This window comes from Drosophila ananassae, chromosome 2L (genome assembly GCF_017639315.1).
Source record: "Drosophila ananassae strain 14024-0371.13 chromosome 2L, ASM1763931v2, whole genome shotgun sequence".
Classification (NCBI taxonomy): Eukaryota; Metazoa; Arthropoda; class Insecta; order Diptera; family Drosophilidae; genus Drosophila; species Drosophila ananassae.
The window spans coordinates 16,224,180-16,249,953 of NC_057927.1; the positions used below are offsets into that span (position 1 = coordinate 16,224,180).

The 25,774-nt window shown below is 39.7% G+C and overlaps 4 protein-coding genes across 4 annotated transcripts; 3 read left to right on the top strand and 1 right to left on the bottom strand.

The window, feature by feature from the left end:
* The first annotated feature begins 2,386 nt into the window (after window positions 1-2,386).
* LOC6501304 lies at window positions 2,387-3,421 on the top strand. The gene is made up of 3 exons (XM_001954924.4): window positions 2,387-2,603; window positions 2,659-3,116; window positions 3,232-3,421. The coding sequence occupies exons 1-3, from the start codon at window positions 2,457-2,459 to the stop codon at window positions 3,317-3,319; spliced, it is 693 nt and encodes a 230-aa protein (XP_001954960.1). The 5' UTR covers window positions 2,387-2,456; the 3' UTR covers window positions 3,320-3,421.
* A 1,043-nt stretch (window positions 3,422-4,464) lies between these two features.
* Window positions 4,465-5,723, top strand: LOC6501305. The gene is made up of 3 exons (XM_001954925.4): window positions 4,465-4,769; window positions 4,926-5,356; window positions 5,418-5,723. Exons 1-3 carry the CDS (start codon window positions 4,653-4,655, stop codon window positions 5,497-5,499), a joined length of 630 nt encoding a protein of 209 aa, XP_001954961.1. The 5' UTR covers window positions 4,465-4,652; the 3' UTR covers window positions 5,500-5,723.
* Window positions 5,724-13,351: 7,628 nt separating this feature from the next.
* LOC6501306 (sodium-independent sulfate anion transporter) lies at window positions 13,352-16,748 on the top strand. Its single transcript, XM_001954926.4, has 5 exons — window positions 13,352-14,018; window positions 14,484-14,704; window positions 14,760-15,081; window positions 15,136-15,297; window positions 15,358-16,748. The coding sequence occupies exons 1-5, from the start codon at window positions 13,541-13,543 to the stop codon at window positions 16,059-16,061; spliced, it is 1,887 nt and encodes a 628-aa protein (XP_001954962.2). The 5' UTR covers window positions 13,352-13,540; the 3' UTR covers window positions 16,062-16,748.
* Window positions 16,749-24,180: 7,432 nt separating this feature from the next.
* LOC6499277 (small glutamine-rich tetratricopeptide repeat-containing protein 2) lies at window positions 24,181-25,172 on the bottom strand. The gene is made up of 3 exons (XM_001954927.4): window positions 24,988-25,172; window positions 24,689-24,928; window positions 24,181-24,630 (listed from the first exon to the last, which is right to left on the bottom strand). The coding sequence occupies exons 1-3, from the start codon at window positions 25,077-25,079 to the stop codon at window positions 24,285-24,287; spliced, it is 678 nt and encodes a 225-aa protein (XP_001954963.1). The 5' UTR covers window positions 25,080-25,172; the 3' UTR covers window positions 24,181-24,284.
* Window positions 25,173-25,774: the final 602 nt, after the last annotated feature.

Here is a 25,774-nt window from a genome sequence, read left to right on the forward strand (position 1 = left end):
AAATTAATGCGCTTTAGAGGCGTTTTTAAGGGCTTACAGGACACGTCGACGACATGCAGCCGTTAGCATAATCACTAAGGCTTAGCACACCCACTCACTACAAGTTTCTAGTCTAAAGTTGAGAGCCTCATCACGTGGGGCCTCATTCAGAAACTAGAGTTCTTTCCAAGAAGCTCCTGACAAAGTAGGTCAACTTTTATTAATTTTTAGCGTGTTTGGCATTGTTCTCCAGTATTGAGCAATGACCTGGAGTGGAAGTGCAGACCATTGGCCCAGAAACTATTTGCGAAACACTTCAGCTAGTGTAACTCGTATCAAATATGATAATGGTCTTATCACCTAACAGACTTACGATACCGTAGGCGGCAACAGTCGTATTTTGTATCCACGATGGCTTCAACTGATTGGCACTAGAATAACACGTTAAACGGAACTACTATATCCTAGGTCTTAAAGGTAACTTAGTGAAAAAGCAAGTCGCACACAGTTAAAACTTTAACTCTATGAATATATTAGCTTGTCTAGATATTAATTTCAATATTGATTAGCTACAAACTAAAATAGGAGAACACTTTTATCGCAAAACTACTTCCACCATATGATGAATGAATCAGTATCAGACCACTATGCAAACATAGTTTAGATTGTAAAGTCAATTTAATCAATAACCTTTAATCATTGCCAGTCCGAAAGGCTGACGTAATATCCTATATATTTTCTTTTTTATTTTAATTTGTATGTTTTATACTAGTCTGGATTTTAGGGGAAAAATTAAGCCCACGTCATTGGCCATATCTTTCCCAATATTCACCCGATTCTTGATCGAAATACCTTAAACGATTTGCCGATCGATTCTCCGTCAATCTGCATTAAAATCTAAGAACAAAATATTTTTTAGATTTTTTGTCATTTTTTATGGGGTGTCACCTTCAAAACTTTAGAAATGCATGTGAAGGACAAAATGGCCCCAATCGGGTTGGCCATATCTTTGCCAATATTCACCCGATTTTTGATCGGAATACATTAAACGATTTGTAGATCGATTCTTCGTCAATCTGTATCAAAATCTAGAAACAAAATATTTTTAGATTTTTTGTCACTTTTTATGGGGTGTCACCTTCAAAACTGCAAAAATGCATGGAAGGACAATATGGCCCACAGCGTTGGCCATATCTTTGCCAATATTCACCCGATTTTTGATCGGAATACCTTAAACGATTTGTAGATTGACTCTCCGTCAATCTGTATCAAAATCTAGAAACAAAATTTTTTTTTAATTTTTTGTCCATTTTTATGGGGTGTTCCTTTCAAAACTGAGGAAATGCATGGGAAGGATAATATGTGCCCCCAGCGTTGGCCATATCTTTGCCAATATTCACCCGATTTTTGATCGGAATACATTAAACGATTTGTAGATCGATTCTTCGTCAATCTGTATCAAAATCTAGAAACAAAATATTTTTTAGATTTTTTGTCACTTTTTATGGGGTGTCACCTTCAAAACTGCAAAAATGATGGAAAGGACATTATGGCCCCCAGCGTTGGCCATATCTTTGCCAATATTCACCCAATTTTTGATCGGAATACATTAAACGATTTGTAGATCGATTCTTCGTCAATCTGTATCAAAATCTAGAAACAAAATATTTTTAGATTTTTTGTCACTTTTTATGGGGGGTGGACCTTCAAAACTGCAAAAATGCATGGAAGGACAATATGGCCCACAGCGTTGGCCATATCTTTGCCAATATTCACCCGATTTTTGATCGGAATACCTTAAACGATTTGTAGATTGACTCTCCGTCAATCTGTATCAAAATCTAGAAACAAAATTTTTTTTTAATTTTTTGTCCATTTTTATGGGGTGTTCCTTTCAAAACTGAGGAAATGCATGGGAAGGATAATATGTGCCCCCAGCGTTGGCCATATCTTTGCCCCATGCCAATATTCACCCGATTTTTGATCGGAATTCGTTAAACGATTTGTAGATCGACTCTCCGCCAATCTGCATCAAAATATAAGAATAGAATATTTGTTAGATTTTTTTTCATATTTAAAAGTTTTCTTGAAAGAAATGTAAATGATTTTTAATCGAAACTGCGTTAGTCATTAAAGTATACTTCCTACTGGAATTTCGACAAGATTAAATATAAAAAAATATATATAAATGTATACGAATGGATTTTTAATCTGCTTTCTAATTCTTTCTAAAAATTAGGATTAAATGACAAGTGTAAGTTGACCGAATGAATGGACTTTAAGTGCACATGACAACTCTCTTGTAAATTAGTTGCATGTTTTTTATCGCGTCTTTATATAAAGCCCAAACTCATGAGATATCATTTGATCGATTACAGACACATGACAGGTAATTATGTACTTGAAGACCAGCCGAGGAATTTTTCCAGCTTTAGTTTGTGATCTGAAGCGGAGTCACCAGCAGTCCAACCGCAACAATGGCACGACAGGGGTACCATGTTTGGGGATTTTTTTTCGTGATTTTTTCCGTGTGTATTTTGGGCAGTCACACGTCTCAGGCCCAGACTACGGTTTCCTCTACTCTTTGCAATGAAACCTCAAGTATAGCGGTGGATCTGGATAAGGTGAAAATGATAATGTTGGATTATTTTCATGGACTAACAAAAATGTCTCTTATAGTTCTCTGGTATTTGGTGGGAGGTTGCCCGTCAGCCCTCCACCTCCTACTTTTGCACGGAGGTGAACATCACAGTACTCCCCAACGCCACTCAGGATAATGTACTGATCCACACAGCCTACGCGGTGTCTCCAGACTATCCCTGGGTCAATCAAACCATGAACGCCACGATTACAGTGCTCAATAACACCGAAGTTCATGATGGCTACAACTTCACTTACTGGAACCCTCCCAACTACAACCCGTATACAGTGTTCAAAGTCCTTTACACCGATTACATCAACGTGACCTTCGTTTGCGGCTATACAAATCAGACTGATAGCTCGACATCCTTTGGAATTATTCTCACTCGGGATCGCACACCCACCACGGATAACATTGATCAAATGGAAAGCTTGGCGTCAACCTATAGCCCTAATTTCCTTAATGGTACAATGTCTCTGATAACTCAGGGCGAAACGTAAGTGCAACGTATTTCGTTTTTATTTTTTGTTAAAAGTTAAAACGATAATTAAATCATCATACTTCCTTTAGCTTATTTGTTTAAGATATTGTTAAAGTTTTATTTTTTCCAGATGCTATGCTGCCGGAGCGAACTCTTCCGCAATTATCTCTACGCTGCTGATTGCCTTGACCTTGTTCTTTGGTTTTATCGGAATTTAATATTATTCTTGTTTCCATTTAAAAAATAAAATCTGTCAATAAATTGTAATAAATATAATATACAATATACAAAATATACAATATACAAAGTTTAAACAACAAGTATTATTATTGTTTGTTTTTTATTGTGGAAGATTTAAAGTTTGATGATTCAATACTTGTAACTTCTTGATTGCGAAAAAAGTAAATATGTGTATTGGGCTTGGATTTATTTCTCATTATATGATTGTTTTACTGATCCCATATAATTTCCATACAGAGGTTTTCCTGACTCATTTTCCCTTACACATTTGCGATATTTTAACAGAGAGATAAATCACTAAAAGATTAAGATAAAGCTAGGCGTGTATGACTTTCTTAATTAAATGGCGTTCTCAGATATCTACGAGTAATGTGATAAAAAATGTACTCTGCTTATGACTTTGCGGAGCGTCGCCGAGATGAGTAATGGGGAATGGTACAATTTTCTGTGCGTGGAAAAAAATAGATAAAATTCGTGTGAAGTATAATAATGAATAGAAAAAAGGTGTGTGTTTTATGATCGCAATAAATTAATTATTACTTTAAATTTTTCAAGCTTATAAAATTAAATGTGGTGGCGTAAAGTATAGAGTTTAACCTCTATAGTTTCGTATAGAGGTTAAAGTTTTATCTTTAAAAAAATATGTAAAAATTGGCCACCCAACATATTAACCTAATCTTAACATACTAAAAGCTGAATAAAATCTACTCTAAGCAGAGAAGACCCTGACCTAGGAGCACTCTTTATCTGCTTATCGTGATCCTAGTGAAAATCTGTATTTAATATATCGGAATCGCCAAAAAGTATTGCTAACTTTGATATCAATAACGATAGCAAACACTCATATAAAAATTAAAAAGTTTAAAAACTTTCTAGCGATTGGTATTTAATTAGACATCCAACCTATTTTTGAGCAAATTGATAAGTTTCCGGGAAAAACCTGGAGGATCGAAGAGCTTACCAGTTTCGATACTGCTTCAATCAGACAGAGACCGAGAAGTTTTTATGAAGCCGTAAAGAAACAATAAAATAGATAACTGATAACTAAAGCCGAAGAGCTGAACTTAGTCATGCCGTGGAGCCGATAACAGGCGTCAGATGTACGTAAATCGATGCCTGAAAGCAGGCCCTCGATAATGGCTGCAAAAATATACGGGAATACAGAAAAAGTACACAAGTATAAAAGACTGTCCCGGGTGCAGAGCAACTTCAGTTGAACGACGAGTACCGAACCGATCGCAGGAAACGCAGAATCGTGAAGTGTTTTCTAGAGAAAAAATCAAATCGTATTCGGAAGATAAAAGTGACATCATGTGCAAAAGTGTGTTGATTAGTTGGGCCTTTTTGGCTGTGATTTCGGCTGTCTTGGCCCAAACAACTCCTCAGACTTGTCTTCAGGCCACCAGTTTGGATTTCAACAATGCCGCAGTGAGTGGAACTAAATTTTTATTTTACTTTAAACTAAAAAAAAAATACATCCAAACTTGAAATTCCGAAATTTGTTGCCCTTAGATTTATTTATTAAGCTTGTTGAATGTGGTCATAAAATTAAAATTAAACAATCTGAAACTTATTTGTTTTTAGTTCAATGGATCATGGTTCGAGGTGGCCCGCAATCCCGCCCCATCGGTGGGTTGCATTTCCTTGGACGTGAATGTTCAGTCTGGCTATGTCCAGGTCAATGTCAGTCACTCCATTAGTACTACCAACCTAAAGACCGAACCCCGTGAAACTGCGAATATCACTCTGACTGCCGGCAGTACCGCCGGTTACAATGTGTCCTTTTTGGAGGGCCAAGATACGTCTTATAAGTTTGTTAAGGTGCTGCAACTCATCAACAATACTTATCTGGTTGGCTGCAGCTACACGAATGCTAGCGATGCTTCGACTAGTGCAGGATTCATTCTGGCCAAGCTCGGCTATAACTACACTCTTACCGAGAAAGTCAATAACGATGCTGCTTCGCTTTACACCAATTTCCAGAGTGGTACTGTCAACAACGTCACCCAGACTGGGTAAGTTTTAGAAAAAAAAAACTTCAATAACTTTTCTTACTTAAAAATGTATCCTCTTTAGGTGCTTTTCCAACTCCGCAGGACAGACTCTGCCCATGATTACCCTCTTCCTGACCATCGCTCTGCTGTTGATAAAGGCCTAAAAGGGATAGGATCGACTTCCTGCAATTCCTAGCCATCATAAAAAATACTAGAGAAACTAAACCAAAATGTTTGCCTAAGTTATTGCGTCAGTCTCTTTATTTAGTTTTTAGTTCACCCTACGCTCCCGAGCTTCAAATCGAAGTCAAGGCAAATCGATGTCAATAAAAGTCAACTGAAATGGGTGGGGACCCGCTAAAAAAAACCCACTGAAAAAAAACACAAACACAAATAGAAAACACGTAGCTAGATAAAGTTGGGCAGACAATTCCAGATGTCTTGGTTCTTCGCTCCAATCACTGCTTTAATTTGCGGGCAACTTGTTCAAAATTCAGCCTGATAAGATAATGGTGGCCAATAGCAACAAAATCTATATGAAGGTACGACTACCCAGCTAACCATTTCACGCAAACATCCGATGGTATTTTCTCGTCCATCGCTAATATCTAACAAGCATCTCATAAATCAATCAAAGGCCGGGTGTTCACAGACAAAAAGATTTGGTATGTTTTCCCACTGATTAATTGATTGACAAATCGCTGCCACTTGTGCTAGAATCGTTAATTACTCTGGTACGAGTTTATGGTTAGCTGATTAGAGGGATTTCAATGGGTTGCATTTAGTGGGGAGAGAGCCATGAGGTTTATGCTCTAATGAGGTTCATTATGCGATAAACAAAAAATCAATAGGATATATACGGCAAATCAACTGCAAAACGGTAGCTGACTTTATGAGTCATAAACTCATAAATTAATAAATCAAGGCAGGAAGCAACCATTATAAAAACCACTAAGATAACGTACACCAAAATATTGCGCGGCAAAACCTCAATAGTTAATTACTTTAAACTTTTTTTCATTTCCTAAATAGTTTTTTTTTTGAATTTCTGAACTTCATGAGAAGTAATAAAAATATAATGAAGTTATTGTAAAATTTGATAAGATTTTTAATTGGATCATGACCTAAAACGATTCTTCAAATAATAAAAGGTACGTTAAAAAGATAACATGATGTGATGTTTATGTTGAGGTTTCAAGTTCTTCCTTGGCGGCAAGCTTCTTTCATTATACTCGGATTTATTGATGTTAAATATTTATGTTATTGCCTGTCTGCATTTATCAACGACTTGATAAGATAAGCACTTATGGAAAGAAAACTTTTTGAGCCGAAGACAAGGTAAACTATTCATGGCTAAAATATTTTATCTGGTTCTTGCCACTCTCGTATAACACTTTGTCAAATGTCAAAACAGTTGTCACCTCCATAAAGCACTACAACAAGAATAACGCCTCGCAGACACTTAATTGTGAGGACGAAAAAAAACGCAAGTCACAAGAGAGAACTCAAAGACAACTAAGTTAACATACACACTCGAAAATGTGATTTGTTTACCACCCCGTTCCACCAAAAATAAAATAAAACACTTAAAGTCCTGGCCAAGTCTCAAATCAGATACAAAATCCTCCAGAACCTCTGCTTCTTATACACTTATCAGGCTTCGGGGCTGGCTGTTGCTGATTTCTTGTTTATTTATTCAGCTTCAACCCAATCAGACCACCCACTCCACCCACGATTCACACACACGCACACTGCGATGCAAACAAACCCACACGAATGTAAACACAAGGCCACTAAATCACTGAACACTCTCAGCTTTGGCATTTACACCACCACCAACCCCGTCCCAAGTCATCTAGTCATTCAAAGGACCTGCTCCTGATCCTGCTCGGGCTCCTGAAGCGATTTCTTTTGTTGCTGACCCGCGGCTCCTGTCCTCTGCCCTGTGCCCTTTTCGTCTGGCTGGGACTCTTCGGCGTGGGGTTTGTTTATGTTTATTTGTTGGCACAATTTGGTTACATTGTTTGCTTACAATCTACTCATTGTTTGCCGGGTTCGTTGTTGTTCTTGAAATCAAGTTTACATCGATTAAGTAGCTGTAAAATCTGTTGCCAAGAAAAACACAAAGGAAGCTCCCTGAGAGTATAAATAAACCACGTTTCCAAGAAAGTGGTTTCAAAGTTTTAGTCAACATTCCAATTTACCCGCCAGGAACTAAATATTTCTGATCTGAAAGGTGAATCTCATAGGGCTTGAGACAGTAAGTCTAATAATAATATAAATAGTCTAATAAAGAGTAATGTTTTATATCATTATTCTAAGGAATTCATCCTGAATGCAAGCTCCAATAAGTAATGCAACTAGGAATTCTCACACCTCCGACTACCAGACATTCAGGCTGACACAAAGAGACAATAATTACACACTCCAAAGTAGCTAATCATCCAACGAGCCATATTACCATCCTAACCCAGGCCAAATCCGACCGCAACCAAGTCCGGGCCAAGGTTTTTGGTCAAATGCCAGACAAACAAAGGACGTCTCCAATCAATGCTAATAGCAATGGTCCTGCAATATACCCAAAGTGCTTTGAAAACCGAATGCCAAGAGCCACCCCCACCCACACCGGCTTCTGCATGTGGATTCAGGATGGGAAAAAGGACTGAAATAAGGAGGAGGGCAGGGCCGGACAAGGCGAGGGGCGGACTAAACTATTAATTAATTTCCTAGTCACTGCAGGCCATCGACATTCGACCCACCGCATGCCGTTGACATTTCAGTCAAAAGCAAAGCCAATACAATTTCCCCTCGGATCCCAATCTCCGAGGAGGTGCGCCGTGCTAATGAATTTGCCAAATGGTGTGAGACAAGTTTTTATATATACACAGATACACATATCGATATGGTTGGGAAAAGGGAAATTTTCTTAGACATCCATTCGAGTTGTAGGTGTGTAATTGCCGGGGAGGGGTGATGTTATCAAATAAATTGAAATCTTAGCCAAGTTTCTGGCACTCGAGACTCAAGCATTTCTCAGAGCTGCCAATCGTCACTCAAGTATTTCTGTTTCTAAGCCACTCAAGTGCACTGAGCGAAATGTAAGTAGTCCTCAGTGGAATCAAGTACATGCCTTGCACAAAATTTCTCTCACTGCCTTATTTTGGGTGCGAATCCCTAATTTATGCTGATCCCTGGCCTTTCACCTATGCGTTCTCACATTTGCATAGATTTCCCAAACTCGGCAACAAAAACATGATTTGATTTCCACCGGCATCTGATAATACTTCTCAATATGCATCTATATATGTGTTTATGCGGTTCTAGAAGCTCTACATGTTCCACAGGTGGGGGTAATTGAATGGAGGTCCTCAGTCATTTACATTCAATTAACAGTTGTAGGCCTGGTCGAATTTCCATCTATGAGATACTTGTGGAGGCAGTGTTACTTGTTCAGCTATAAATATTCATAGGTAGCACCAGGGGCTTGTTGAAAAGGGGGCTAAGATCTATCAAAACTGAGAAAACTTGAAATTATTAAATAAATAATTATTCCAACTTGAAAGTAATTATTCCACCTATGTTCATGATAGTCTAGAACCTTTTAATGGAACCCCCTAAACCGCCGCCCTGGTTAATTCCTATTTAGGCATAATTTATGCCCCTTGAACTTGGCCCTTTGAGTAATGGAACTGTGTTTTGCCTCTAGTTGACTTTAGGGCTAATGCATAAGATAATTACTGTTCCAGAGAAAGTGTCTCAAGGATTATATTTCCATCAGAGGCTGTAGTCTGTTGCTTTGATGAATCACGATTCACGTCGTATGGGTAAATTATGATAAATAAAGACAACACGAATTAAAGATGAGAGGATGTTGGGTATAATTAGAGGAGTGATGTGTTTTCGGGTAAGGTTCAAGTCATATGAACCTTTAGAAACCATTTCAATGTTATTTATATATCTGCAGGGAATCAGTCACATCCTTTTACATAAACTGAGGACGTGCTAATCCCTATTTGACAGCCCGGCACAGCTGCAATTACGGCAATTAATTAAGTTGGCCCCACATCACCTAATAGCAGAGCTCGAACTGTAAAAGAAAACGATAACCTGGTGGGGAAGCCAAGCATCCTCAAACCATTATTGTAAATGCCAATTCTAGGGGCAAGGGCACAAATTGCTGTAAATCCATGGCGGATTGCTGCCTTTCGCCGACACCTTTGCTCTGTTCGCTGTCGATTTCCTCTCATTCCGTTTGTTTTCTATGGCAGCAATGGTATTCTGTTGGCACAGGCATTATTCGTAACGAGCGACATGATCATAAAAATAAACGCAAAATATAACACAAAATGCAAACACAATAATGGCCTGGGAGTGCCTTAGTTTTTATTTTTACACCTGTTTACAAACAAAGCAACAACAAAGGTACAGGACAATGACGAGGACGAGAAAATTTGACTGCGCCAGCACGCACACAATTAAATTTCCGGTACAACACCTACATGCACGGGGATACCCCAAAAACCAAAAAAACCATGGCGCCCCCTCAAAATACACTTTGATTTTCAATGTGTGAGTTTGTGTGTGTTCGGTGTGTTTGAGCCATTAAAATTGCGCCTAACGGAGTTGCAAACACACCCAAACACAAGCACATACGCACACACAACATACACACACAAATAGGAGACGTAAAAATGTGCCAGGCTTACGCGGCGTATGAGTATTTTTCTGACTCACTCTAACTGCTCTAACACGTTTCATTTGAAATCCATGGCACGTTTGGCTCTACAGCGGCAGTAGGACCCGGGCATGAAGACACGGAGCAATTTTCAATATTCCTGTCACCTCCCCGGCCCACCTCCACGGCCGCTTTGCGAGTGGGCGTGGCAGGTGACGGAAATAATGCGGCGACGACGACAAAGGCCTGAGTTGCTGTCAAAATTGGCAAAAATCGTCGATGCCTTCGCCGCTAACTAAAAATCAAAGGCATCTTTCGCCTACTTCGAATCCTTGGAGGGCATCTACGTGTGTGAGCCATAATATTTTCAGTTTGTGCACAAACCCACACAGGCACACTTGCATGCAAACTTGGGAGCACCCGCACACAGTGCGTATACGTAATATTTGCTCGGGATTATTACAGGCTGGCACTTGAGACGCACACACGTCGCTCCTCCAATAAAAATGTAAGCATGTTTATGGATGTGCCTGCTCTTAATAATAAAATTTCGTTTAATTTCGAGTTTTGAATTTCATTTTTATGATTCTTTTCGTTTTCCTCCGTTATTCCCGCTGCTTATTTATTTTCTCCAAGCAGGTGTTTGCCGTAACGTGATAAAAATTTAATTATATTTGCTGCTGAGGAGATTGGTTATTTATTTCCCCTGACGGTTTCTGTACTTGAATTCAGGATAAATTAGCTTCAAATCTATTATACTTGTCGATAAACTACTTACGATTTGAATTTATTTAGGGTAATCCCTTTACTATAATTTCACCAATAATAAGAAAATCCCTGACTCAGAATCACAATCACTTGACAATATATCCTTGAAGTGAAGATCTGTAAACAACAACGAATACATATTCTTATCATTGAGTAGCAACCAGCCAGAGTAACAAATTGGTTGTTTTCTATATTCTGTTTAGCTGACACATACCACACCGTATCATATCAGTTGGTGCAGAATGGATTGCTGCAGATAGCTGAATATTTTAGGTGAAGTTTTTCAATGAGTCATTAGTCGAAATGAAGTAATCTTTTGAAATGCCGATTAATTGTACTTTTTAATTAATAAATTCTTAAGAAAAACATAGACCTTTTCGGAAAGACACTTTTTTACGGAAAAGCGGAATCATTCTGACGTAGACGCCGGCTTAAACTGCCTAAGAACTCGACTGGACAGCCGACTGACGGAGTGTCTGTCTGATGGCCTTTCTGTTTGTTTGCCTTCCTTTCGACTTCGCCTAATGGACGCCTGCCAACAGCTGGCAGGACACTTCGAGCAACTCAAAATATCCTGGCAGCTCCTGCGAGTGGCAACAATGTATTCGAGTCAGGTGCGTTGTGAATTTTGCTGCAACAGTCATTATAATAATGCCACAACGAAGTGTGCTCGGAAATAATAATCAACTTGGTCGGTCTAGGCGTACTACGTACGTGGGAAAGAGACGCCCTAAAATGCGAGAATGAGAGCGGGAGAGGGTGCCCAGCTGCCGGCACTTGATGGTTTCGTGTAGGTAGTAGACCAGGCAAGGCACTTAAAATTTCATTTAAATATGGACTCCTCGTTGAATGTGCAATCGTGCATTGTTGCACTTCAGCTGCCAGCCACTGTTCCAATTGCTATAATCGCCTCGAATAATAACTTAAAGTGCATAATTTCACAAAGTTCCAGTAGATCCAGGTATAGTTATTCCTGGTATTGCAAGTACGTGAGAACATTTTTCCTAGCCATTGCCTGGCAATTTAAAAAATGAAAACAAAAAACGTTCATATTGCATATATTTAACCTAGATTTTTAATGATACCGGTTATTTTTATTTATGAATAAAGTTATACATATTTTATGAAAGGTGTGTGATAAGTTACTATTTTGGTCGCTAATGATCACATTATCAACATTTTATTTAATAAATGTTAAAATATAGAGTCTTAAATCCTTGATTCGTATCGGACTGGGGAAGAAAACACAATTTTTTCCTTTTCCAGTCCGATGCGAAATAGACTACTGGATAAAATAAAGTTGACCAATTAGGGGACACAATTGGAACTGTCCGCTTCAAATAATTTAAAGAACAAATAACTGAAACGTGTTTTAATATATTCGAATATACTAATTTACTTCCTCAAAAACATAAATTAACATATATTTTCAGACATTTACATATATTTTTCCTACAATAGAAACACATACTGTTCAAAAGAGCAAAGTTTAAAGTCAATCAAACTTTTTAATTTTAATTTACATTAAAATTGCGTTGACATTTATTTGGTGTACCATTTGTTGATGACGCCCAGTGCTTTTGATAAAAAATTTGCATACAAAAATTGTACTCACTTCGCTTTCCGGAAAAGTTTGCTCCTTTTTATTTGCATAACTCAACATCTAGACAAACACATCTGGAGGGGGTGGGAGGCGAGTGAGACCTAAGTGATAACGTTAAAAGGGAAAGTCACGGAGAGCAAATATGAATCATACGCCATGTGTGGCAAATTTGTTTCAAACAGACATTTTCACACCGAAAGCTAAAAATAATTTCAAAGTATAAATATTTATATAAAAATGGGCGTAATGCGTGGGTGATAAAAATTAATGGCATAAAAAAATGAATGCAAGAGAGAAGATTACATTGAAATTGTTATTTTGTAAAACAATATAAGAAAAAAGTTTTATTTATTAATTTGCTCACGTGCTATCCTAGCCATTCTAGTGTCATCCATTGTTGATTTTTTCATTTAACCCAATTCACTTAGAGTTTTACAAAGCTAAACTAAATAAGCTAGTATTTGCAAAGTATTTGCAAATATACATCGGAATAATAAGTACCTGCTACACAATTTATTATATTATAATTTATTGAGTAAATAGCTTCGCGATGTCGTCAATTGTTGTCCGAAAAATAAACAGTCTTTTTAGCACTTCATTCAAAATTTGTCACTTTGATGAAAATAATTAATTAAAATTTTATCAAAATCTCAATGAATTTAAAATTTTAAAAAGTATACTTCGATCTTTGACACTATTTCTAGTAAGAGTGCAATGGTGTTTGTTAAAACTTTTATTGAAAATTCCAGTGCTAACAAAATTGCGATATCGTCAATTGTTACATGGCAAATGACCAGACTTTTTGGCACATTTTTCCAGCACCTAAGCCAGATATTATCCAATTAACAGGTGTGAGATAATTGAAGTGGCGTCAAATGCGCTGCCAGTGGGGGAATTGAACAATCAAACAACGGGGTTTGAACTAGATATATTTTATTACAGGCTGGCCTACCGGCGAGAGAGGGATCCCATACGAGACGTCTCAATGCCAATTGAGGCTCTGATGTCTAAAGCAAACACACTGAGATCGCAGTCTTGGAGAGGAGATCATTATCAGTAGAATGCTTGGGAGCAGTATCATCATTTCGCGTCTGCGACTTGTGGCGATCAGACGTCTGATTAGAAAAGAAAACCAGGTATCACGGAAGTCAACTAATATATGATGTATCCCCAACTGGAAACGGAAGCTGAGGCCATTGAAAACGCCACAGCCCGGGCCCTTCTACCGGGTGCCATCAGTAAGCCCGCCAGTGAGGCGGGAAAAGCTCCGGCCATCAGCAAATGGAAACGCCGCCTCCATCGTCATGTTCCGATTTTTCAATGGCTTCCATTCTACACCGCGGAATGGGGAATCGATGACTTCATAGCTGGAGTCACACTTGGACTTACGATTATCCCCGAGAGTATGGCGTGTGCACTGTTGGCGGGACTTCCGGCTCGATATGGTCTCTGTTCGGCCTTTATCGGCCCATTGATATATATGATCTTTGGCTCCATCGACAAGGTTATTATTGGACCCACCAGCCTGGTGGCTCTGGTCAGTGTCCAGTTCACTGTGGGACGACCCATCGAGTTCGCGTTCCTCCTCACCTTCCTGAGTGGAATTGTGCAGATACTTATGGGAATACTACAGTTGGGTGAGTAATCTATACCCAAATCCATTTGTTCCAGCAAGGGCTGCCTATTATTTTCTCTTGCCAAAAATCAAGACTCACTCTTCAAACAAATACAGAGCGCAAGAATCAGCTGTGCTTAGTGTGATCTCACTTTTAAATTGACTTAAGTGCGACATGTGTATATCCCATGAACTTGGCCACCGGCCGTCCCAATTGAATCGAAATAGATCCGCATTAGAGCTCACTTTAGGCCCCTAATTGAGAGAGCTGCGTGATAACTAGTATGCGGTTTCCCTCAGATTAACACAATTTGTCTAAATTAACACTTCTTCGGATTAGATTCGGTGTTTGCGGATTTGTTTGCGGAACTAGATGTGACACGTGAAACTTTTGAGGGGGCGGTCACTATTTATTTGAATTCCAATTCATCCGTCCGTGATTGTATATGAAAGTAAATAAAAATTATATTTTGTTTATACTTTTCAGGATTTATCTTTGAATTCATTTCGATGCCTGTGATCAAGGCCTTTTCCTCAGCCACTGCTATTCTGGTAATTGAATCCCAACTCAAGGTCCTTTTGGGAATAAAGTACTTAGTTGCGGGTCTCATAAATTCGGTTGGAATGCTGAGTTCCCGAATTGACGAGGCCAATATGGCTGATCTAACTGTTGGAGTTTGTGCAATTGTTTTCCTACTTTTGTTAGAAGTATGTCTATTTCAAGCCCTGTTTTTCACAAAATAAACCTTCCTTCTTTCCACAGTTGTTAGATCGTGTAGCTCACAACGAAAAGCAAAACAAAGTCTTGAGAATCTGTTGTCGCTATCTGTCTACCTCGAGAAATACCCTGATTGTAGTTATAGCCGCTTTTGTGTCCTTTATTTGGATAAAAAAGACTGGCCAAGTTCCTTATGCTCTCAGTAAAAATGCTTTGTCAACATTGCCCAATTTTACTGTGCCCAGTCTGAGTATTGTCACTCCAGAGAAGAGCTACAGTTTTTGGGAAGTTTTAAGAGAGCTGAACCTGGGAATCATAGTTATTCCCATCGTCGGAATATTAACGAATATTTCTATTGGAAAATTGAGTGAGTATTCATCATAGTGATTTTAGTAAAATATTGACATTATTGATTTTACAGCTCCCAAAGGACTGGTGGATACAAACCAGGAGCTCCTCACAGTCGGCCTTTGCAACATGTTTGGATCCTGTGTTCAGGCCATGCCTTCCTCAGGAGCATTTACTCGATATGCTATAAGTACAGCCTGTGGACTCAGGACTCCCATGGCCAATATGTATTTGGGTAAGTTGCACACAAGAGTCAGATGTCTTGATGGCAAAAAGAATAATTTTCTCCGCACAGGAATCATTGTGCTGCTGGCCCTCAGCTATCTCAGTCCGTACTTCAACTACATTCCGGAAGCGACGTTGGCGGCCATTCTGATATGTTCGATTTTCACGCTGTTGGATTTCCGGCTTCCCCTGAGATTGTGGCGCGACTCAAAGCGGGACTTTGCCACCTGGCTGCTGTGCTTCTGTGTCTGCGTCCTGTTCGGCGTCGAAGTGGGCCTGTTTGTGAGCATTGTGGTGACAGCCCTGCACCTGCTCTACCTGTGGGCACGTCCTGAGATCCGTGTGAAAATCGAGCAGCTCGACGAGATGCAGTACATCCGGGTAACTCCGGGCAATGGACTCTACTTCCCTGCTATTAACTACTTGCGGGAGAAAGTTCTGAAGGCCTGCACTCAGGCGGAATTCAAGATCACGGTGGTGATAGACGGTCAGCGGATTACCGGACTGGATTATACGGCAGCCCAGGGTATATCGAAGCTATCGAGCGATCTATGCCGTCAGGCGGATGCCGCCAGTTCGACCCTACTGATCCTCTACAGGATTCCCGAGCACCTGCAGCGACTAATCGATCACACGGATAACCTGGTATTTTGCGAGTCGGAGAACAAGGTGAAGGAGTTCCTCACCCAGGAGTCCCTGAGAAATGGTTACATCAACCTACAGGAGCACATACGAGCCTCCATCGATTTGGGCTATAAAATCGACATCGATTAGGAACGGATTTCCTTAAAACCACTCCTCTCCTCACTCCTCCATCCGTTTAGTTAGCTGTTTGTGTTATTTATTTAAGTTTAGTTTCGAGAAATTGTCGTCGCTGGATAGAAATGGAAATAAAAGTGAAGAAAGAAAAGTGGAACAAATGCCTTGATGGCAGCAATTTATAAAGTGCCCCTCACCGAACTGACCTCTGGTCCCGAATCTGAGGGGAGCGAAGGATATGGATAGAGATAGATAGAGAGAGGGAGAGAGCTGGATATATGCGGTGCCACTGGCGACGCCGTCAATGATTGCCAAGCTAATGGATTTCTGTTTACTTTTTCACTTAGAGGAGCAGGAACGCCAAAGAGGAGCAAGAGCAGGAGCTGGAGCAGGAGCAGGAGCAGCTGGAGCGCAAGAAAAAAACGTTTTGAAAAATAGCGAAAAGAAATTAGAGGAAAAGCGAAAGCGCACAGCTAACTTTTCTAACCACTCACACACAGAGAACACCCACAAGGTGAGCTTGAAGCTTGGAAAAAAGGACGAGAGAAACTCAGCTGAAAAGAAACTGCAAGAAATTAAACTAAAATCCTAGCGTTAAGTGGATCAAATGCAGTAAAAACAAACCATTTCCAAATCAAGTTAGACTCTAACGAATAGCTCGAACTCTAATCTTCTTTCAAAATAAATTAAAAATAAAATTTATCCGTTTTTTTTTAATTCGTATGTGATTCTAAAATACAAATTATTTCCGAATCAATTTTATATAACAGTTCATTCAATTCTCCGAGTTACAGAGCATTAAGAAACAGCCCTTTGGTCCTGAGCAGCCAAGTTAATTACGTAAGGTTAAAAAAAAAGGCAGAAAGGGAGCAAGACTGAGATAGAAGGCTAGTTAGACAGAGAAACTAAGACCAGGCAAAGTCCGGCTTCTAAGTAGATTTCAAGCACTTGAGGCGGTGTAAATGAAATGCGGTGCTCTCCTCCTCGCTCCTCGCAATCCAAGCAGTTGTTGATTGCATTGGCAAACGAAGTGAGCAGATTTAATGAAATTTAAAACGCTGTCCGGAACTTGTTCAGATAAGCGGACCAAGAGAGGGTGCCAAGGGGTGCGGTTAGCCAAATGCAGATTTGCAAGGTGGCCCAGGTCGGGTCCAGCCGAGGCTTAAATCCAGGCCAATGCAGATTTCCAGCCAAACAGCTCCGACTGTTAATTATTTCAATGGACTATGTTTGCTCAGCTTTTCAACTTGGCTTGCGATTTTCTGCGTTGTTGGGCTAATGAGAATTTTGCACCATCAGAGCGAAACTAGAGTACAAAAAAAAGGGTCAGAAAATTATAATTAATATGCTAATCAATCTATTGATGGAGAAATCACTTAATGGTCGAAACCAATAACCATAAAAGCTTCATATCCGTGTCCTCTGACCGCGAAACCCAATATCATTCAAATTGCGGTCCGTGCAATCAAATTGTTCACACACCAAAAAAACACTCGAAAAAAACAAGTGGTCAAAAGAGCGGCTATTTTTGAGTAGCATACTTTTGTGGTGAAATCAAACTTGTTGACACAAAAGGCAACTGGCACACAACCCGGTTAATATTTTAATATGCGCCACCGCCTGCTTCTGCATCCACCCACCACGGCGGATAAACAAACATACGGCCGATACAACCTAAACCACATTTGTTCTGTTATTCCATTTTAGCGTCTGTTTATTGCCAAATGTGCAATATTATTTTATTTTTCCACAATTTCAATGCAAAATGGCAAACCAGACGAAAGGTGGAAATGGCCCGGGCTAATAATATTTATTTTCAAATGTGGTCACTAGCAAGATAATCATTTGCTTTGAGCCCGATCCGATGAAAAAAATCGCTTTAAAAGCTTTTAAAAAATCTTCTTTGTTCAATTTGCAACATCAGCAAAAAAGTGTTAATATTTGTGTACATTAAACAGCAAAATTATGTAAATTAAAAATCCATCTGAATATTTAATACAAAATTGAATGTGTTTATTTTTCGTGGCTTTAATAAAATATAACTAGTTGAATAATTTTTTTTGCCAAATAGTGTTCTGAATAGTTTTGGAACCAAATTTTGTAGATAGCTTTAATACAAGACAAAAAAAAATAATTTTTTTTTATACTATGATAGTTATCATTTTTAAATTTATTTTAATTTAATACTTTTCCGAATAAGATACCAAATATTTTGCGAAATAAATTTTTTAGATGCCAATGACAGAAAATCCAATGCCACAAACGAAACAGACAACCGAAAAAAATACAAATTAAATTTTCATATGAATTATTTTGCTGGTCACGTAACAGCAGACTGGGTATGGGAGATGGGGATCCTGGATGGGGTGGGTATACGGTATGGGAGGGAGGGATTCTGGGGGGAATTGGCCATTGATACGTATTATGTGACTGGCTGACCAAGGCACAGGCCGAATTTCATTTCCTCAACGACCCCCTCTCCAAGTTCTCCTGACAATATCCTTCCTCCTTTTTACCACCAGCAGCAACTTAATTGCTTCGCCTACGTCAATGCGACAAAACGGCAAAGGACATAATTAATAGCAGCGAGGGGTGGCGGTAAGCCTCTCGTTTATCGATTTTCGGTCCCAAAAAGGAACTCCGCCGCAAGGCAAAGGACTCAACTCTAGACTCACTCAACTCGCTGAAAATTGGCCTTCGGCCATAAAGCGTTTTAATATTCGCCCAAGTAGTCAAAGCCGGAGAGGGCGGAGCAAACAGCCTCGTGTTTGCTTGTTTAAATTGTTTAAAATGTCAACTTGATTGCGCGTAATTAAATGCCCGAAATCCTAAAGGACAACAGACCAGCACAAATTATCCGGGAGGGCACACGAAACTTTCATAACAAGTACAATGAAAATAATTAACAATTAGTACAAAAACCGAATCGAGAGCAATGCCAATGAGACAACATAAAACAACACAGGGGAATGAGCATCTATTTAAAGGGCATTTCTAGATGTCCTTTAGGAGGGAGATGTCTGGTTTTGGTTTCCGTGATTCCGACACGGCCTGAAGGGCTTGTCCTCCAAAGTGCCCGGCCACATGAACTTGTTAGACGTTTAATTTCAATTACAACTCGATTTGCTTCGTTGGAAGTATTTACTTGATTGATTGGCTCGGCCGTTAATGGAGACAAGGTAAGTAACCACCGAATTTAAGTTACACAATTATGAACCAGTTGTCTAAATTAAACTATTCCTAAATGAATATAAGTCTACGATTGGCAATCAAAACGTTTTGAAAATGTTAACAAGATGAGAGCACTTGACCGTAGTATCCATCTGACCATCTGAAATTTAGAGAGCGTATTCGTCAGATACAACTGCAACAGCTTGAACCGATTGCACTTGAAGTGCCCGGCTCAGTTTCAGCTCGGAGTTATTAGAATCACTTCAAGCGAAAGTAGGGCAATCAAAACGTGGCCTAAAATAAAAGTTAATGCCAGCAACAGTTGCAGTAACACTTACAGTAACTCACTCGAATGGACATACATATACACAAATGTGTCTGAAGGATACCGAGGACACAGCTGCGGTGAGGCTTTATGACTGCAGCCGACCGCCCACCCACTATCATAAATTGGTCCTTCTTTATTCTGGTTTCTTTATGTGCAACTCCTGCTTTTCTTTGTGGCGGAGCTTAAAGCAGCCAAGTTAAACGAACATCAAAAGCCAACTAATTTGGCTGTAAAAATAACATTAAATCACATTCAAGAGCATCGAATAAAGGAAAGGCTCTTACATGTAAGGACACTTGAGGGGAAAATGGTAGGAAACAAAATGTTAAAATTAATACTTTCATTTTAATGTGAGTTCTTAGAGGTTTCTTAAGAGAACACTTATTTAATCCTATTAAAATGGTAAAGACTTAATTTAAAAGAGGCAACTATTTTGTTATCCTCAATCATAAATCTGTATACAGATAGTGGAAAATCGAATTGGACACACACACATGCTGCTCTTCAGAGTTCGTGGCAAAGGTAAGGGCAGTCCCCTTTCGCTTTCGCCCCATCACGATTTGGTCTTTAAGCTTATGTTGCACTTGACTGAGTTTTATGCTTTGATGCTCAATGATTTTATTATTAAAAGCAACTTGTCCCGGGCCAAGGATTCCCTTCACGACAGCCCCACCCTTTCTCTCTTCCCCGGGCCACCACGTCAGCCAATTCTTTTGGGGTTGCACGAGCGAGTAACAGCCACCCTTGGTCTAGACACTGAAAATTGCCAATGGCTTTTCCGGCTCTTCCGGCTGGCAGTGCTGCTGCTGCTGCTGCAGCTTCACCTTGGGAGTCGCTTAGCTGTCTAAATATGTCACTTGAATTTGATGACGGCCACTTGCGTAGCAGCCAAACAAAAAGGAAAAGTTGTAGAAAAACTGTTGCCTGTTTTCCACCACCCGCCCCAAAGACACATACGATTAAGTTTCTCCCCTCAGTGTTTTCTTAAAATATTAGTCCCCTGTTCTGTGGGTCGGTTGTTTTTTGTTTGGGCTCTGGCAATGGGGAAATTGTTTTGCTGCTTTTTATTGTCATCTTTGTTATTTGTTATGGCCACCCCACACCACACCGCCCCGGCCCTGTGCTTCCGTATCTGTATCTGCTATTTGCCCAGACTCAGTTACAGATACCTCGGGCTATAGTCACACATACACGGCATGTATTTACTCGAACACGGGCCAAGAGGCAGTTGTCATGAATAATGAAAAAGCAACGTGAATATATTTCCTTTCGTATTTCAGGGGTGTCACGGGAGGATTTCCCAACATAGAAAGGAATAGTGAACAATAGAGGAAGAAAGTTTGAATCAAGGAAACTGCCTTAAATTCCTTTTTTTTAACTTTCATAAACAAATATAATTAAAACTTTATGCGTAGCTAGGTTTTAACATGGGATTATAAAACAAAACTGAATTTTCACAGAAGCTCATAAAGTTGTAATTACAAAACTCGTACTATTCCTTTATAAGATTAAGGGATTCCCGGCTAGTAAAAGAATTATTTGAACATAAAGTTTTTACCACCAGAATTCCTTTGTACGACTCCTAATTCAGTTAAATAAAAAACAGTCTCTCGGTTGACCAAGTCTGTTACTCAAATTCTTTGTCATTCCCATCCCTCCATGTGACATTCCCAGAATCTCCTCCTTAGTTATTTCAATTTTGCTTCCGTTTTTTCCTTTGAATGGCTTTGACGTTGTTTGCATTGGGAATTCCTTTGGCCACTCGATGAACGAATATCCAAGAAAAAAACGAAATCAGCTAGCCAAATAAACTCCCAATAAAGCAGCCAAAAGTGTCAATCGATTGCGGGGCTATGGAAGGCGACTAGATAAATCTCAATGCTAATTAAAAGCAAGCTGCGTAAACTTTAAATGAACTGCCAGCCGGAAAGGCCAAATGACAGTCAATGTCAGATGGATGCAAAAATAAACAAAAAGCACGGAATATTTTGCGTTTAATGAAAAACTTGGGCCAACAACGCAACGAAAAGTTCAATTCAGGCAAATGTCAGCACAGAGTACGGCCAAAACAAAAACAATAACAAAATCAGTTTAGAGGGTTTGGGGGAAGTATCCTCAATGAAAAGTTTTACCACCAAGAAAACGGCGATGATGGCTGGGGAGGAAATGGGGGATAGAAAGGACTAAGGACTGCAATTTTAGCCTCTAACCAAAGACAACCAAAATGAGTCCCGGATGTGGTGCAAACAAGAAAAACAAAAATGCTAAACCAACAGAATATTACAACAACAGGGCCAGGAGAAAGATGCTGCTGTTCAAACCGCAATACAGATAAAGGCCAAATTACTTTCTGGCCAAGAAGTTGCCGCCACGGACCGCAAGTTGAAAACCATCGGACAAACAAGAACCACCAGCGCTGGCCATGTTGTACTTTTTTGAATGCCTCTTCCCGAGGATGAGTTTATGGGCGGCGATCCTATTGGGAAAAAGTTATCCGCCAACGGCAAGGACTACCCTGGGGATCGGAAAACAGGAAGTCTGGACTTTGATAGGTCCGGGGTGTCCGGGGTGTGTGTGCCTGAGAGATTCATAAGGATCCTCGTTCAAGTTGACTAGAGCTCATCGGGGACTCAGTGTGACGAGGGTTTAAGAAGAGCCAATAGTTGGTACACTACAGAGATTTAGTTATTTATACAAATATCAAAAATCCTTTAAGCATTTGTGGAACTTTGCAAGGAACTTCCAAAGAGATTTCTAGGAGAAACTTAAAACTCAATCCTACACTAAGACCCTGCCTAATCACTTTTAAATTCCCAAACTTCTTTCATCCAATTCGATAAGAAAACTTTTTCCTTCCAGCTTAACCTGTACCAGAAACTTCACCTGCAATAATCATTTGCTCCTGACCATATAAAGTAGACATTAAAGCCACCTTACAGCCCTCGACCCATGTGTGACCACAAAAACCGGCACAAAACCGACACATACCAAAATCCGAGATCCGAAATCCTGCAGCCTTCCATTGCAAAAAGCGGTAAACAGACAATGTTCGTAAATGGGCTACAAGAAAACTTTGCCATCTCCTCTGGAGGGCGAGCCTCTATCTGTTTGGGGCACAAATTGTAGCTGCAACTCGGTGACAACCACAAAAATAAGTGTTTACAGCATTGATTACAAGAAATGGGCGGTGGCTGATGCTGTGCCAGTGGCAGTGGAAGTGCCACAGAGTACCTCCAACATCAAAACCACCAGCGGCAGGAGTGGCAGCATTTGATGTTGATTAGAACCGCAGCAAGCCGCAACCATTTTTGCATTTCTTAAGATTGTCTGCAGGCCAGGCTACACTAGGAGAAAATAGGATTCACTTTGAAAGGAAACATTAAGAGTTAAACCTTTTTTTTCTAGCTTAAAGTACTTAAAGTACTATTTTAAAGTACTTATAATATAATTATAATATATAAAGACTTTATCAATTATATTCTAGCTATTTTTGCTCAGTGCTGTGGCAGTCAGTTAGCGTGTCAGTAGTGCCAAGGGATTGACCAAGTCCGCTGAGGCGGCAGGACGTGGCAGGATGCGGGGTGGCTTTGGCTGGTTTTGCGGGAATTGGTTTAGGTGTCGACTCTGCGGCCGCACACAATTGACAAACAGTGAAACCCTTTTTGTGGCACTTCCGTTGCGTTTTGTTAGCTAGTTTACAACCATTCCATCGCATTCTCCTCTCCTCCTCTGCCGCTGTCCCTCTCTCTTGCTCTGGAATGTCCTTGCAGATCCTGCTGCTGCTGCCTGTTGTGACAAAAGTTTATACCCCAAGCATTTGAACTGCATTTCATTACGGCGACGACCTCTGCAACTGGAACTGCTTCTGGAATTGATGGGAGAGGGGCAGAAGCGGAACAAGGGGAAACTTGAAAATGCAAATGGTGTTGGCGCCATATTGAAAGCTCGGCAAAAACACTTCTGGCCAACACTTGCTACCAACAGCTTAGCCATTTTATAGCCTTTTCTGGTTGGGTTCTATCCCACTAAACTCAAGTCGATGGAAACTGATCAACGGTATATATTTCATATTCTATTTAGTCAAAAGATAAAATTATTTTAAGAATGTCTATTTTTCTAAGTTATTTATTTGTAAAATATTATTTATACTTTTTTGGCAGCACTGATGGAATATGCAACCCCTCTTTGGCATTGCCCGCATTTGTAGCCACAACGTCAGTCTTTTGTGGCCTGTAAAGAGGAGAGCCGGGAGCTAGGGGATCCTAGGGAGGTGGCCCCCAACGAAGCGTATAAGTGGCCCTTATCCCAGCTTGAAGTTGGAGTGGGCACACCCCCCAGAGAAACCTACTGACTGTATATTGTATTGGCAAATATTCTCATGACAATAGGAATTTTTATTGAATTTATGCAAAAAATTGCAAATTTCATTTTCAACTTACAAAAAGAGCTCTGTTGGTGGTTGGCAAAAAATATGAAAAACACGTTTTCCATATTTCTGCAGTAGTAGGACCTAGCACCCACATTTTGTGTTTATGAAAAGTGGGTGGACGGCAAGTGACACCAAATAAAATGGAAATGCATTCGTGTTTGTTATTTGATTTAAATCTGAAATCTCAACCTAATCAATTTTTTTTAATGCAATTTTATTATTTCGTGCAAGAATTACAACATAATTGATTTAAAATACTATATAGCCCGTGGATCCAAAAAATACATAAAATTAAAAATAGTTGCCAGTCTTAGAACTCCGAGCGAAGTTTCTCCACAAAGTATTCAATATACTTTTGTTCCTTCTTGCCTCTATTGAAAAGTCGCGCATTGGCAATGGCAATCTGGGATTCCGAATCATTGTTTAGCCGTAGCAGAGCCCCACCCCTATATAGCCAGGCTCTCATATGAATCGGATCTAGTTTAAATATCACAAAGTCCAAGTCGAATAGGGCCAACTTGAAGTCTCTTTTCTTGATTTTGGCCAGAGCTCGATTGCAATATAGAACTGGAGAATCAGCCACATATTGAATAGCTTTCGAATAATACTGAATAGCTTTTTCATAACTGGCACGCCGATATTCCTCGTTTCCCAAACTTATGATGGGTTTTTTTATTACCGGAAATATATTTTCAAAATAAAATAGGAACTCACCGGCGAAAACTATCGGCAATACGTTCACGATCACATCTGGCCTCTAAACGCTCCTCAGGCGTGACATCAATCTGCCGCATAAAGCAGGTCTGACTGACATTTGACATTTTTAGATTCTTTTTCGTAGGCTTTAAAGACTTTTTCCGAATATCACGAGCAAAGATCAGAAAATTGGTGTCTGTAACATTTCTGGACGGATCCACTTCCGGGGGCTTTTCCTCCTTACCCTTGGTTCCAGTGCTGAAAAAATAGGTGTTTTATGAGATGAAAAGCCTTAAAGAGTCTTCAGAAAATCGTACTCCATTTTGTTGGCATTCAGCATGTCCTCCAACTGCTTGGATACATCCATTAGAAGCGAACGCACTTTGAGGAAACTTTCATCGGCATCCATTTTTTGTAGCTTTATTTTACTTTTGTTATGTTGAGTCTATATTTTCCAAATTCAAAGTGTGAATACTGGTTCTAGTGTGTGATGGAACACTCTTTCCAGAGCCAACTTTGCTAATTTTTTCCAGAAAACCGTTATCATTAGGTTCAGTCTTGGCTGCAATTCACTGACTGCACTGCAACGTGCAACATGTGCTACCCCCTTACAAAATTAGACAGACACGCCGAGTGACATCTGGCTCGTTAGCCTAGCTGGAGCATGTGGTTTTGAGGATTAGCTCAATTAAAATTTTGTGGCATTAAAATGTCTTGCCAGTCGGCAGTGGCATGACTCCGTGTAAGTATAAAATTCTATGAAAACATCGTCTCTCCATACCACACATTTTCATCTTTATTTGTGCCTGAAATTATTTAATTGAGTTTGTTGGAAAATTTCTTTTAAATTAAGAAAGTTTTTGCACGTGACGCATTTTTTTGGGTCGTTTTTTTTACACTTTTCGTGGTGATTCACAACTTTATTTGTCGCTGGGTGGAAGGGTGAGTTTTCCATGGGGTGCGCCTTTTCCTAGAGCAGCACGTGCTGCAGAGTTCGTAAAAGTTGGGGTTTATTTTAAGTTTCTTTTTTTTTGTGACACATTTAGGGTAATCCAAATGATAATAATCATCTGAAATCACGCATACGGCAAGGATTATAGAGTT

Coding starts and splice junctions, on each gene's coding strand:
- LOC6501304 (XM_001954924.4), top strand. CDS start 2,457: ATGGCACGACAGGGGTACCATGTTTGGGGATTTTTTTTCGTGATTTTT. Junction 2,604..2,658: donor TAGCGGTGGATCTGGATAAG/GTGAAAATGATA, acceptor TGTCTCTTATAG/TTCTCTGGTATTTGGTGGGA. Junction 3,117..3,231: donor CTGATAACTCAGGGCGAAAC/GTAAGTGCAACG, acceptor TATTTTTTCCAG/ATGCTATGCTGCCGGAGCGA.
- LOC6501305 (XM_001954925.4), top strand. CDS start 4,653: ATGTGCAAAAGTGTGTTGATTAGTTGGGCCTTTTTGGCTGTGATTTCG. Junction 4,770..4,925: donor TGGATTTCAACAATGCCGCA/GTGAGTGGAACT, acceptor ATTTGTTTTTAG/TTCAATGGATCATGGTTCGA. Junction 5,357..5,417: donor AACAACGTCACCCAGACTGG/GTAAGTTTTAGA, acceptor TATCCTCTTTAG/GTGCTTTTCCAACTCCGCAG.
- LOC6501306 (XM_001954926.4), top strand. CDS start 13,541: ATGATGTATCCCCAACTGGAAACGGAAGCTGAGGCCATTGAAAACGCC. Junction 14,019..14,483: donor TATGGGAATACTACAGTTGG/GTGAGTAATCTA, acceptor TATACTTTTCAG/GATTTATCTTTGAATTCATT. Junction 15,082..15,135: donor TATTTCTATTGGAAAATTGA/GTGAGTATTCAT, acceptor TTGATTTTACAG/CTCCCAAAGGACTGGTGGAT.
- LOC6499277 (XM_001954927.4), bottom strand. CDS start 25,079: ATGGATGCCGATGAAAGTTTCCTCAAAGTGCGTTCGCTTCTAATGGAT. Junction 24,929..24,987: donor CTGAATGCCAACAAAATGGA/GTACGATTTTCT, acceptor CTATTTTTTCAG/CACTGGAACCAAGGGTAAGG. Junction 24,631..24,688: donor ATTGCCGATAGTTTTCGCCG/GTGAGTTCCTAT, acceptor ACCCATCATAAG/TTTGGGAAACGAGGAATATC.